At 46.1% G+C, this 14,103-nt stretch overlaps 1 protein-coding gene across 5 annotated transcripts; it reads right to left on the bottom strand.

Moving 5' to 3' along the window:
• Positions 1-1,777: 1,777 nt before the first annotated feature.
• Cmpk (cytidine/uridine monophosphate kinase Dak1) lies at positions 1,778-11,893 on the bottom strand. Of its 5 annotated transcripts, XM_037432501.2 has the most exons (8): positions 11,719-11,881; positions 11,480-11,646; positions 10,743-10,842; positions 7,029-7,175; positions 5,803-5,940; positions 4,268-4,347; positions 3,884-3,983; positions 1,778-2,416 (listed from the first exon to the last, which is right to left on the bottom strand). In XM_037432501.2, the coding sequence occupies exons 2-8, from the start codon at positions 11,587-11,589 to the stop codon at positions 2,366-2,368; spliced, it is 726 nt and encodes a 241-aa protein (XP_037288398.2). In that variant the 5' UTR covers positions 11,590-11,646; positions 11,719-11,881; the 3' UTR covers positions 1,778-2,365. The 5 variants fall into 5 exon arrangements, with proteins under 5 accessions (XP_037288398.2, XP_037288400.1, XP_075731598.1 ...); XM_037432503.2 differs by lacking the exon at positions 11,480-11,646 and having other exon boundaries at positions 11,719-11,893; XM_075875483.1 differs by lacking the exon at positions 11,719-11,881 and having other exon boundaries at positions 11,480-11,700.
• Between the last annotated feature and the right edge of the window lie 2,210 nt (positions 11,894-14,103).

Genomic DNA, 14,103 nt, shown 5'->3' with positions numbered 1-14,103 from the left:
GCCTACAACATTTCCGCCTCCATCGGAAATGCAGCCGCCGCAGCCAGGATTCGAACCCGCGACCTGTGGGTCAGCAGCCGAGTACCTTAGCCACTAGACCACCACGGCGAGGCAAAAATTCGTTATATCAAGGTTGTCTGCTGCAGTTACCTTGTCACATAGAGGTCGCAAATACATGTGCACCTATGAAGCGACTGCGGGGAATAGAAAAACTTTGTTATATCCAGGAATTCGTTATATGGAAGTTCGTTATACACAGGTTTAACTGTATTTCGCTGCGTCGACACACACTTAAACTGCATCCCACCACACTTTCATCCTGTCCCAGAAGGTAAAATTTAATAACAATCTGTGAGAGAGAAGGGCAAGGAAAAAGCTCGATCTAGTCAGATAAAAGATAGATGAGAACACCCTTTCATAATGTAACAGAGTGCATATGCCTCATCTTATGCCATGCTTGTCTTCAGTTGAGAATAAAGTGAGTGAATTATGGTGTCATCGACTGGCAGATTCGGAGTGGCCGACGAATTCTGGGCCGGAGCACTCCACTCTGGCAGAGGGCAGCAGGAGGGAATGTACCAATGGAACACAAGTGTTCCCTCTGGAGCAAATGGCAGGGTCAGAATGGAACACAATGCGCGTCTCTCTTCTTGCTTGAGTGGGCACGCTGCGCAAAGTGACACTACGCTAGCAAAACGAGAGCTCCGACGCGAACGGCATTCGTTGGTGCACCCAAAGTTGGCCCCGTTTCAAGGCACGGGGTGCTTTAGCAGAAAAAAGTAGCTCCGTGAATTTCGCGGCGGAGCTGCTCCAGATCTGTCAATGGAAAATACAAGAAGCACTCTCAATCTGCCAATGAAATAGACTTGCTCCACATGGAGCAGAAAAAAGTATTACTGGAAGTGCTCCGAATCTGCCAATGGATAGCACCATTACAACGACAGTCAAATCTCTTTGTAAGAACTGCTACCCGGTGAATGTCTGTTATAAAAAGGTTCAACTGTGGTAGCATTGGGACACCTCTTTTCACGCATACACGAGCATTTTCATAAGCAATGGGCGCCGCCTCGCCGGGTAATAAATTTCTGATCACTGCCACCTGCCGACACGTTTGAAGGCATCAATCACATCGAAGCATCAACAAATATGTGCACAACAGACAAAATGTTAAGATTACTAGCAAGAACTACAGCAGTAAGCGAAAAGCAACAAGATAAAACAAAGACGAGTGATAGCCTACCTCACACATTGTCTTTTTGCTTGACACTAAGTATTGTGGCTTACTAATTTTACCACCCTCTTAAAGACGTACAATTGTTTTTTTTTATTTTTGCGTCCAATGAAAGGTCAAGCCCTCGAGAATCTAAAAAATGTGATGGCAAGCATGAGGGCACCCTAAAATCGAATAACGGCATGTTTTTAAAAGCTAGTTTCAGTTCCTACCGTACCCTCACTTCACTACAAAGCATGAGATTCTTGTGAGCTTGGGCAAGACACTGCCATGTTTCTACGGCCACTCGATTCCCTACTCCGTTGGCTATAAACGAGCGGCCATTTTTATTATTTCTTGTTATGTACGAGCGGCTGTATTGAATGTTTTGGTGCCTGAATGCTTCACAATAAGAGCATGACTAAAAATATTGATGCGTTCTATTTCTATGCAGGAGCATCACGTCAACTAGCCATAGTCAACTTTACAACTAGCGATACTGGTGCACGAAGTCACCATAATCGACATAGTAGCCTGATGTCACGCTAGGGTGGATGCTAGTGAGTGTGCCAAGCAGGAATGGACTTTATTGCCAAAATATAATACCAGCATTTACGGGTGAGCTTCACATATACACACGGGTGTCCTTGTATACAGAAGACATGTGTGGCAGAGTAAGCTCCCCTTTCGAAATTTGTGCCAGCACCACTTTAAGGACAAGACGACATTTACCGGTGCTTCTCTTATGACTAGGCCAGAAATAACACACGATTTGCAGACAGCATTTGCCAGAATTGGTCAAATCATCTAAAATGACGCTCAGTTTTTTACTGCATACAAGTAAAAAAGGCGCCCTCGACAGTGCAGCAAAAGGCGCCTTTTGCAAACGTCCTAAAGTCGATTGGTCCATTGTGCGACGCAGCGTACGGAAGAGTAAACCACACGCAAGAAAGAAGCACGCGATTAGGGAAGGCGGACAACACTATAAATGCCATGCTATGTCGTTAATTGGCGCATAACTCTCAACACGTTCTATCTTGACGCGAGCAAAAAGTTCGTCCAAAGAGGCTAAAAAAAAAAACGAGCACATCATATACAGTAATCTCAACTATGAAATGCGACAACAAGTCAAGCCTCGAGCGAAGACTGTGGTCTTCACTTGGTGGATTCGTAAGGTTCGAAATGCTCTGCAACAGTCTTGAACACCTGAAACAAAAAGAAAAATGCAATTAAACGTACACTTTCAGGCAAGTGCCCAGGATGTCTTCAGGATACCAAAATTCTATTCATAGGCAGCACATTTATGAGAGCAGACATTCGAGCCGAGGGAAGTTATCTGTAGTACTTCCGTTAAAAATGAGAAGAAATTAAGGAAAACAAAATGATAACTTTCTGCCGTCAGGGATAGAACCTGTCATCCTTGAATAACGCGTCCAATGCTCTACCAATTGAGCTAGGCTTGGTGTCATTCCCAGTCCACTTCATTTGATTGTCTGTTAGTTCTCGTTAATGTAGTGCCTAATGAGAAAAACAAAGCCTTAGAAATCAATTTCTTTCGTTTATCTATGGACAGTGCAATATATACAAACCTAAAAGTAATGCCAGTGCATTTGACCTGTATGTACCTGCGTTACCGGGGTTCATAGCACCTAAGTGAAACAAAATTCAAGGGTTTTCAAGGACTTTTAAGGACCTAACAAATATTTTTCAAGGACCTAAAATAACACTTGAAGCCGCAGAAAACAACAGCACCACTTTTTACAGCATAAAGATTTGTACTTTATTTTATTTGTATGGTTGGCACCATGAACGCACTCAAGTTACCAAGGACTGTAGTCACTTATGTATTCTCTATGTGTTTCGTACTCTTCATGCGACTTTTAAGGGCAGACTCCCCCACTGATGGCACGTCGAAGCTCTTCCTACATGATAAGACTTTGCCTCATGTGAGTTCTAGTAAAATCTATAAGCAATAATGCATGACCAAAACGGCTGGAATTTACACTTGCCCGGCATAGCTCCACCATAAGCGACGCGACTGCGCATGTCCGTGCACACTTTCACAGTCTCCACAAAAAAGCCAGGCTTAACTGCACTGCTGCTGTAACCACGCAAGCGCTACCACAACTACAGTGTACTAGAAGAGTACACTGCACAATAACACTGCACTATGGCTAGAAAAACGGATTCGATTGGATGGTTTGTTGGCTTGAGAGCACGTAAGAACCGGGCACACACGAAAAGAAATTCACTAAATTATGGCTTAAGGAACTTCGATTGATGAAATTCAAGAATTTTTAAGGACCTTAAACAAATTTAAAAGTTTTCAAGGCCTTAAAGTTACCATTTCAAAATTCAAAGGTTTTCAAGGGTTTCAAGTACTGCTACAAACCCTGATTACATAGAGCATTTGCCAAAATACAAACCAATTATTCTCATTAGATCTATTACATCAGTCAGACAAAGAAGTGGCAGATAAGAGCTTTCATTCCGCAGCTTGAAGAATGAAAGGTGAGAAAAACAAGACTCCAAAAGATGCGTTGAATATTGGGTGAGCTCTTTCTATAAGTTGGAAAAAAAAAAAGAAAGCAACTCAGCCAGATAGTAAAGTAAAATCGCAAGCATAGCACGCACTGTTTTGTGCTCTCATAAACAAAAATGTGGAGCACCTACCTCATCGGGATCGTTGCAGCTGGTGTCAGCCCGCCTGACCAAGTTCTGCTTGTCATAGTACTCCACAATCGGAAGTGTGTCGTTCGCGTAGGTCTTAAACCTGCACGTTAGAACACAAGTAGCTTTACAGGCTGCATGACCAACGTCGCAAGAGCAACTGGTTTGTGGACTGCATTGCAGGCGCCGCCGGCAACGTCAACGAGCGAAATTTTGTTCACTTCTAAATCCTTCACTTCAAGAGCTTGCCTGAAGCAAACTGTTCAAGCCAATAACTATGAAAAAATAGGCAATGACACAGACAAGTACATACAACAGAAAGGAACCAAGATAGACGCACTGCATGCAGCAGTTTGCAGAGAAAAAAAATTTATCCAACGTGCCTACCTCTTGCGGAGGCTCTCGATGTTGTCGTCTGTGCGGCCACTGCCCGCCTTGCCTCTGTTGAGGCACCGCTGCACGCAGACCTGCGAGAATGTTTTTCATTATTTTTCAAAACTTGATGTGCGGTTGCATGCCCATATGAAACACAACAGTCAATTTGGCAATTGTTCAATCTTTACAAGAACCAGTTCCACCACTAAAGAGGCAAGCCAGGCAATTCATACAGCTCTTGCAAGAGTCAGAAGTGTGTAAGAGCTCATCACAGAGTATGCTACATGAACTGTGCACAATTCCAAGCCGCAGAGATGACACCGAGCCCCTCTCCCTCTCGTGACTAGATAAATGAACTGTAAAGTGGCACTATTGCAAACACTGATGCCGATTTGTGCCCTACTGAGACACTGCGCTGACCAACACATTCCAAGGGACTTTAAGGAACGTCTCAGCAGAAAACAGCGCTTTGCAATAAGTGGCGAGACTCTGGAAGTTGTAAACGAATGTCTACTTAGGACAGATGTTTACTTAGGACCGCGGAGCTGATTCATGAGAATGAAGCAACCAGAAGCTCAAGGATGGGGTGGATCCCATTTGGCAAGCATTATGAATGGCAGTCTACCACTAACCCTCAAGAGAAAGGTATATAACAGCTGCATCTTGCCAGTACTTACCTATGCAGCAGAAACATGGAGGCTTTACAGAAAGGGTTCAGCTTAAATTGAGGACGCAGCAAACGACAGAAAGGAAAATGACAAGTGTAACCTTAAGAGACAGCAAGAGAGCAGAGTGGGTAGGGAAAAAACGAGAGTTAAGAATATCATAGTTGATATCAAGATGAGGAAATGGACATGGGCTGGGCACCTAGCACATGGGCAGGATAACCAGTGGTCATTAACAGTAACCGACTGGATTTCCAGTGAAGGCGAGCGCACGAGTGTGAGATAAAGGTAGGTGAGCCGGTGAGATTAAAGAGTTTACAGGCATAACGTGGCAGCAGAAAGCACAAGACCGGGTGTATTGGCGGAATGTGAGAGAGGCCTGTGCATTGCAGTGGGCGTAGTCAGGCTGATGATGACGATTTTTTGGAGACACAAGAACTACACGAAAAAATTGCAGGAGGCAGAAGTACAGGGCTCCATGATTACACATTTTTGGGCAAGTAGGTTGATCGCAACGACAAATCTATTAATTTGAAATTACAGAGATGAGAAACGCAAGTCCAAGCAGTGCGTCTACTATCTTTCTTGTAGCATTCAATGCAGCAATAAAACCTCAATCACTGTGGACCTTCCCCACACCTCTTTGCTGAGCATTACGACTGTTGTTGCAAGGTGTCCTTGAATAGCTGGTACCGATTCACCGAGATGTTTGTTTCCCTGAGGTGCAAGCAATACCATGTGAGCACTTCGTGCGAGCGCTGATGACATCAATTCCTCCAACCCACTTACCGACATTCCTTAAGCCAGTACACGCATTTACAGCGACATTCCTGTATTGATACAAACAAAGCAGTGTGAAACCGCAGACGAGAACGTCCTCACCTCTTCAGGGCACTCGAGAAAGAGGATGAACTGCAGGTTGACGCGGTCTGACATCTCTCGGTTCCAGCCGTCCAGGTTGTCCTTGTTGCGTGGAAAGCCGTCGATGAGGAAGTGACTTTTCCCACTCGACTGCATTGCCTGTGTTGGATAGGCTAATGAGCATTCAACTCTTTCTTGCCGTTTGCTGAGCTTTGTACAACCAGGAAAATTTTGCTGAAACTTTAGGTCCCAACTCACCAAGGCCGGGATGAAACCACCCATTGAAGGGGCACTGCAACACTTTTTCACCATGGTCAGTAAACACTGCTGATGGTAATCGAGGCTTTATAGTACACGTGAGCCAAACATTATAGTCCAGCATGCCCGCAATTGAATTAACAATTAATTTACTAACAATCACACCGAAAGCAAGCCACTCATCCAAAATAAAGAAAGAGCCAAAGATCACGACACGTGCATGACCTCACTTCTTTCCTTCGTGCCATCCCTCTATGCTTGACTTCCAGCATTTTTAGAGGGGCGAGAGGAAAAATCAATCATAGAGCGCAAGAAATCTCTACCACTGGTTGTACTTGAAGGATTCTGAAAATTTTTGCGCTTGTGAATTCATAGGACGGCAAACTCCTTTAATGAAGCCACTTGATGGTTACCCAAAAAAGTGTTGCATGGCACCATTTAAAGGAATGAATGAACTTGTATTAGACGAATTATGCTTCCACAGTACCGGAGACACCACTATTGCCTTGAGAGTATGCTTGGCAATCGAAAAAAAGAGAGGAGGAAATAAACTTCAGGCACTGGTGCTGCAAAATTCTCACAATTGTCTGATCCCCTTCTCCCGAATATTTTTTTATAACTCCAAAAAAGAAAAACTTATGGCTACACCCCTGTCAACCACATCGCCAGTTACAGGTACCAGACGCTAAGATGACAAGCCTTGGAAATTTTTTTCACACTAACATGGCCACAATTCGGAAAATAAAAGATGCTTCGAAATCTTGAACTTCACACCAAATGCACATATCACTTTGATGCCAATATCGATTCCTCTATGCTCGTTGCTTCTCTATTAAGCTCCTTCTTCTGTATGAGCAGATGCACCTCACACATATTGTAATCTTGCGAGGTGCTTCCAAGAAGAGAAAAAAAAAAAATACAGTGCAACTGGCACACATAAGCTGGGTATCACACAAAAACAAATGTGATCAGAGTGCAGTTCAACATACCCGATCCAGCAGGCGGCACGTTATCTCCACGGGCACGATGGTACCATTGCGAATGTGGTGGTCAATGACCTCGCCAAACTGGGAGCCCGGGGTGCCCTTCTCCTCCCGCAGAAGGTCTCCCGCAGACAGGTGCTTGTAGCCAAATCTCTAGAAATGGAGAAACCAACTGAAATTTATATTACAGATTCCATGTCGCCAAATTCTTTATATCGCTATAAGGTGCACAATAGTGGCCAACTACGTGTTCACCCTTTCCCTCGGTTTCAACATTGCAATAACAGAAGCACGCGTTGCCTCCCAAGAAACTTAATCGCATCAGTTATCGCCCTCTAATACTGAAGCAGAAAGATTGTTTTTCATGTTGTGGCAGAGTAAGGAAAACACTTTTTCCGGTTTCACATAATAAGAAGGCAACTAAAGTAAAGAGCTATCTCTTAGTAAGTTGTGTGTAGCCCTGAAAAAATATATATTCGAAATATATGGCCAGTCACAGAGAGGGAAGCGTTTGAACAGGAGTGGGCTACTTGCCAAGGCTTTTGGTCCCCACCAATGCTACTAGCGGGCAACGAAGCACAAAACCGGAAGCCGTCCAGGACCTGGGTTTGTAAGCTGCCATAAGGCCTATAGATTTATTTTGACAGCCCGGAAAGTGCATAGCGTCGAGCATCTTTAACTACATTCAGCGAGCATCGACCACATGCAGCATGAGCACCTTACAGCGGAAATAACTCGCGAGACTGGCAGTAGTAGTACGTGCAGGCGCACAAAGCCGTGTTGGTGCACGTGTCGTCGTCTGTCATGCTGTTCCATGCACGACAACACACGTCCAGTCAACAGGCTTGTATTGTCTCCTTAACTAATGAATAGAAAAAAAACAAAACAAAAACAGCATGCAAAAAAAACATTATGTGACTAATAGCCACTATCTACCAAAGAGTCTTCGTTATATTTCCTGTTAATACATCCAAAAAAATTGTACAATGTTGATGTGCAATAAAGTTGGAATAAATAAATAAATAAATAAAAACAGAACACCAAGTCTATGTGGAAAGCGCAGCACAGTCACAGCGAAAGCTGGAAGAGCAGCCTTTCTTGATCCCGTTGTGAACTCTCCCAAGGTGACCAATACCAGTAGACTTTCAAGGTATCCACAACACCATTTGGCATTCTGTGGAGAAGCCAGCTGCCCCCTACACATCTGCAAGACATTATGTACTATCAGCATCAAATGAAAGCCGAACAGCGGCATGCCTTCGCGATGGTATAGTGCGCATCATCCAGTTATCACGATTGACAGACGCGCACTTCTTGTTCGGCAGGTCTGCGCGTATATGTGGGCCTGTCAATGGTCACAAGTGGACGGCGCGCACTATAACATCACGAAGGCTCGCGGCTGTTTGGGTTTCGTTTGACGCAGATAGTACACTCTGTCGATTCGGTGGCTGATGACTAGGAGTTATGGCTAAGCCCCTTTGTTATAAGTTGAAAAGTTTAAACGACCCAATAGTTGCATGAATTGCATTGTGTGACGTGTGATTGTTATTTTACTTTACTACCACACTTAATTACATACATTAATGAGGGAGTGAGAACTTCATTGAGGTCCCGAGAAAATGGATCTTGATGACCTCATGGGCTTCCTTTGCAATTAACATAAGTAAACTTGCAAGGTAACCCCCACATCATAAATGATCATGTTTTATGAAGTATAGAAGTATCCAATATACTAATATTAATCAATCCGCAGAAAAGTGTTACGACATATGGGAGGCGTCATGGGCACACTGTTGATGTGGTAGCCGATGACGCAAAATTATGGCTTGTCCTTTTGTAATTCGTTCAACGACCCGTTTGTTATGCAGTTTGCGTTATATGATACCCAGTTGTTATTTTACTCTTCTAGCATGCAGTATCACATACGTTAATGTGGTTTTTTCCCTGTCATGAAGCCTGCATAGAGTCTTTTTGCGAACGAGTTTCAAGCATTGGCATAGTTCTGGGATAGAATGCTGGGCTGCCATAAAGAGAGCCCAAGTTCAGGCCCCGTTACATCCTGGATATTTATTATATTTTTTTTTCTTGTTTCACGCAATAGGAATTATGGATACCGGCGGTGGCGGACAAATACAGTGCCAAAAACGGCCACTGTAGTAATTTCATGATGATGTGTGGTGTTTTGTGGCGCAAGGGCCACTTGATGGCCAAAGAGCACCAGGCCATGAGACAAGCGATAGAAACAATGCTCATGGTAGGTGGCTGTATGAGGGCCTTAAAATTCCTCGGGCTACTGCAGGTAAAAACATAGTAAAAAAATATGTGCCGTGAGAGTGAATGGCGAAAGGTTGTGATAACAAAACCATGGTGGGAATGTAGCCACGGCAGCAGTGACCTCTCTCCAGAGGTCGTGCTACGGAGCACCTGGGTATATGGCATGATAGCACGCACATCTGTTCAAAATGCCAGAAATGATTTATGTGTGGAAAGTGGTTCTCAACCGATCAACACTGACGGATGAAAGGGTATCTGCTGTCAGTAGAGCAACGGAAAGCGTTGTTTTCTTAGCGTGTCTAATTCATTACATGGTATTAAAATGTGAAGCACGGTCAGGGCTTCACCACATATGTCACACAGAGGATTGCAACCAGACAAAAGGTACGAGTGTAATGTGCGTGTGTTCTGTCTTTAGCCTTGTAAGTGTAACTACAGTGCGACGAGATTTTGATACTGGCGGCCAAAGACTAATTTGTAGCTTAAAAATGTGCAGTTTATTTTGTGTGGGCTTATCCCATATGCTTTGCGAATGAGCCCTGAGCTTTTGTTTAAGGAGAGGTTTTAAACGCAGTGCTGGGATATTGATGTGCCAGCAGCGCTTTCATTGACGAAGTCAGCTTAGCTGGTCCGCTTGTTGCAATTTCATAACAGGTTTTGCTGTGAAAAGTAATACACACCCACGGCGAGTTGACGGGAATGTGAACCATTGAATGTGTTGCCGTCTAACGCAAACATAAGCTGTAAAGTTTGCTCACATGCTTTCAGGAGTTTCGACTACCGATTGGCAGCGTTTCCCGACCGCGCTGAAAAAGTGTTTCAAGGCCCCTTTGAGGTTCACTCCTATTACACATAGTGTTCCATGAACCAAGCTCGCGATTTCATGGCATTGCAATCAGTGTACAGGAACTTTGTTTCTAAGGTAAAGCAAGATTCTCAGTTTATTACAAATGCAGATTGCGTTCCTATGCACATGCAATCAACGGTTGCTGGAAAGGTAGATTAAACAAAGGCCACCATGCCATGAACATTAAGATGCGTTTCCAATGACTCAAACAAAATTACAAATCGCAAGCGATGAGCAACCAGTATCTCGCAAATAGGTGTAACTTCGCTTCAGTGAGTGCGTCTAGTCAATAGAGCCAAGCAAGTGCTTTAACTGCCTCTTGAAAGCATGAAGCAGATCACAAGCGTCAAATGAAAACACACAAGATGAAATGTATGCTCTGATTTGGCTGGTTTAAAAACAATCAGGCTACATATCACATTTATAATCAGCTAGTGGCACGGCTACTTCTAACGCAGCCGATATTTTTCAACGACGTGTTGCGTTAATTGAAAAGGTAGCGTACTTATTCAGTATTGCCTGCTTCTCTAGACGCAACAACGCGCGGCAATACAAAGCCATCTGAGAACACAAAGACATTTCAAAGCGCAGGTGCGTACCTCGACTAGCTTCTGACACTGTGTTCCTTTGCCCGAACCGGGAGGTCCCAGCACGAAGACCACGTTCGGCTTGGCGCCTGACATTCTTTTCAGAGGTCCCCTGTAGGGAAAAGGGCATAGCAACTTTTATGCCACCAAGGCCACAAAAGTTCACAGGCTTACCCACCGAAAACGAAACCATGCAGTTTAAACTTGAACGCATTCTTTGCCGACAACGCATGCACCGCCCCAGCACCGGCCACTCTACAATAGTGCAGTATGACAGTTCTCGAATAGCGTACCCCAAAGCTTTGCGTTGCGATCGCTACCACTGCGCATGCGTCATAACGCTACCCGACGTTAGCGTTTCCGTTTCGCCCGCATAGAATCCGAAATAGCGTGCTGCCCGCAAAGCCCTTTCGCGGTGACTGGAGCACGCGTCAGCTTTTGCGGGGGGCAAACACTATTCGAGAACTCGTACGGAACCCATACACAAACGCTACACCCGCCAACTTCGCGTACGCTATTCGAAAACTACGAAACTACCACTCGTTTCACCTACGCCGCTAGGATCACATACCCTACACACACACCTAGCTACGTTACCCCGATCTGATCGGCAAGCGAAAATAATGGGCCGCTTCACGCGCCGAATGGGGCTCACATTCGCAAGATAAGCTGGGCCGAAAGCTGGAAAGAGAAATGAAGCGGCGACCGGGACGGCGATGCCATGCGAATGAATGAGGCAGCACACGAACCACGCCTTGCAGTCTCCGATGGCTCGTGTCAACAATCCCCGCGCAGGCAGGAAACGCTCAATCGAGCAGTGGAGCGCGCGAATGCCCCTAGTAGCGATAGGCACGAGCATCGCACGGCGTAAAACAAACGACGAGCCGATCCGACAAGGCCATGACGAGGCGGCAACCTGCAACCGCTAGGTGTGATCACCACCGGCACTGCCGGTAACACGTAGAACACACGTAGTACACACACATACCTGCTTCTCAATGCTTCGGCAACGCTCGTCTCCCTAGTGTAAACGCGCGGAACGTTGCGAACAGCCACGAGTGGCGCAACTCTGTCGCTTATTTTTCTCGGCCTACCTTCGGATAGTTGGAAGGTGATTTGTCGTAATTAGGTTAGCACGAATGCGGCGTGAATACGAAACCGTAGCGCCTTGCTGGCAAAGAAGAGAGCAGCCGAAGACGATCGGCATCACATGCCCCTGGCGAGCGTTTTTTGCGTTTTGCTTTTAAATCTCTGAGGATATGTGTTTCGGTCTTGCAAACAACTTGTTTAATTTTACAGCCTAAAAAAGTTATCGCGTACTTGTTTTACTTAAAAAACCTAATACTTTTTGTTATCACACAGTTTGTATTACTGTTTATTACAGAAAATTAAAAATTAATTTTGGATGCCCGTGTGTTCAGGAAGTGCTGCTATGTTTTGCAACTAAGAATAAATGTAAAAAAAAATTAAAAGCAAGTTCTGCCATACAGTCAATCAAAAACTAGTGCAAACATTTTTAATTTGTTAAAATATAATATTATATAACTAAAAAGGCACAAGCTATGTACGTCACTTTGGAAGTTGCACTACAATATTATCGTCTGATTTACGCTCACTGTAGTGACGTGCCCGGGTAGCGCGGACGCCGCTAGCCGAGCCAAAAGTTGGCGTGAAGCCCGCGAAGAATGACCCGACAACGCGTAGTTCACAAACAGCAAAAAGTCCCGTCTAATGCCCAACGATGCCTTTTATACAGAGTGGGGGCGCCACCTCCCAGTTACTAGAAGCAACAGGTGGCGTCCTCTACATCCCTCCTTCCGAAGCTCTCAAACACAAGTGTTCCAAAAGAGCACCACCAAAAAACAATCCTTGCAGCAGTGACGATAGTTATAGCGCGAGAACAAAACGACGACACAGAGACAAGAAGGACACAGTCTCACAAATTCAGTCTCCGAGGTGGCACCACGCGCCGGCCGTATCGTGTGTAACGGTGACCTGGCGATCCTGCAGCAGGAGCTGGTGCAGGAGTGTCCGATGCGTTACCGGTTGCTGCCCGCTGTGGTCCGGGAGACGGCGCCGATGTCGGGGCCGCAAGGTTGGGGATTCCCGTCTCATCTGAGGGGGCCGACTGAGGATTGCTGCAGGGGACAAGGTGTCTGCGGTTTCTCACTAGTATGCCACTGGGCGTCTGGACGATGTACGAGCGGGGTCTTTGAGCCGGGCTTAGGACCGTCGCCCTTGCCCGCGGGTCACGCACCCAGACTTCCTCCCCATCGTCGAGAGAACGAAGGTCATGCGCTGCGTGTCGGTTATTGTAGTCTCTCTGTTGTCTTCGTCTCTGGGCGGCATCTCTGTCATTGAATTCTTTCACCTGGGGCCAATCTGGAACAAGGCTTCGGGCCGTGGCTGGCACACGAGTTCGCAGAGAGCGTCCCATGAGCAGTTGGGCCGGGCTGTAGCCAGACACACCGGGAGTGTTACGGTATGCTAGCAGAGCCAGAAACGGGTCTGTGGCCTTCAGAAACAACTCCTTGATCATGCGAACCATGCGCTCTGCTTCGCCGTTCAACTGCGGGTAGCGTGGACTGCTCGTGACATGCGTGAAACCGTATGTATTCCCAAAGTCCTCAAAAGCTTGCAGGAAAACTGTGGCCCATTGTCGCTGACAACAGTCACCGGGATGCCGTGTCGGGCAAATGTGCTCTTGATCGCAGAAATAACGGCTCCCGCAGAAGTGGACCGGAGTGTGAGGACCTCAGGGTACCGAGAACGGTAGTCGACAACCACCAGGAACTCTTGATTAGCAAAATGAAACAAGTCAATGGCCACCCTTTCCCACGGAGCTGATGGTGTCTCGGTCGCAATCATGGGCTCACAGCGTTGAACGCGTATAGAAGCACATGCTGGGCAGTTCTCTACAGCTGCTTTAACCTGGCTGTTGAGACCGGGCCACCACACAGAGCCTCGGGCCACCGCCAAGCACCGATTGACGCCTTGGTGACCATCGTGCAGCAGGTTCACGATGTCTCTGCGTAGTGCTGCGGGCACAACTAGGCGTCCGCCCATGAACAGCATGTTCTCGCATACAGTGAAGTCTCCCCGGTGGTCCCAGTAACGCGTCATGTTGAGCGGCAGACGGTCTCGTCGAGGCCACCCTTTCATGCAGTATGCTTTCAGCATTGAGCACTCGCCGTATGAAGTTTGGTGAGACCTGAAGTCTTCAAGACGTACGGCCAGGGTTGAAGGAAGGGCTGCCACGACCAGAGACACAAAAATTTCTGTGCTGTCCTCTTCGGACGTGGAAGAGCCTTCGGGATCCCTAGAAAGGGTGTCTGCCGTGGCCAGGTACTTTCCTGGAACATACTTGACTGTG

Source organism: Rhipicephalus microplus, chromosome 10 (genome assembly GCF_043290135.1).
Source record: "Rhipicephalus microplus isolate Deutch F79 chromosome 10, USDA_Rmic, whole genome shotgun sequence".
NCBI classification, from domain to species: Eukaryota; Metazoa; Arthropoda; class Arachnida; order Ixodida; family Ixodidae; genus Rhipicephalus; species Rhipicephalus microplus.
This window is presented reverse-complemented; position numbering and strand designations above follow the sequence as displayed.

Bases quoted from the DNA above. Each gene is read 5' to 3' on its own strand.
- Cmpk (XM_037432501.2), bottom strand. From the start codon at position 11,589: ATGCTCGTGCCTATCGCTACTAGGGGCATTCGCGCGCTCCACTGCTCG. The intron at 7,176-10,742 runs GTACGCACCTGC...CTCCATTTCTAG, and splicing joins AGTGTCAGAAGCTAGTCGAG to AGATTTGGCTACAAGCACCT. The intron at 3,984-4,267 runs GTAGGCACGTTG...TCTAACGTGCAG, and splicing joins ATCGAGAGCCTCCGCAAGAG to GTTTAAGACCTACGCGAACG.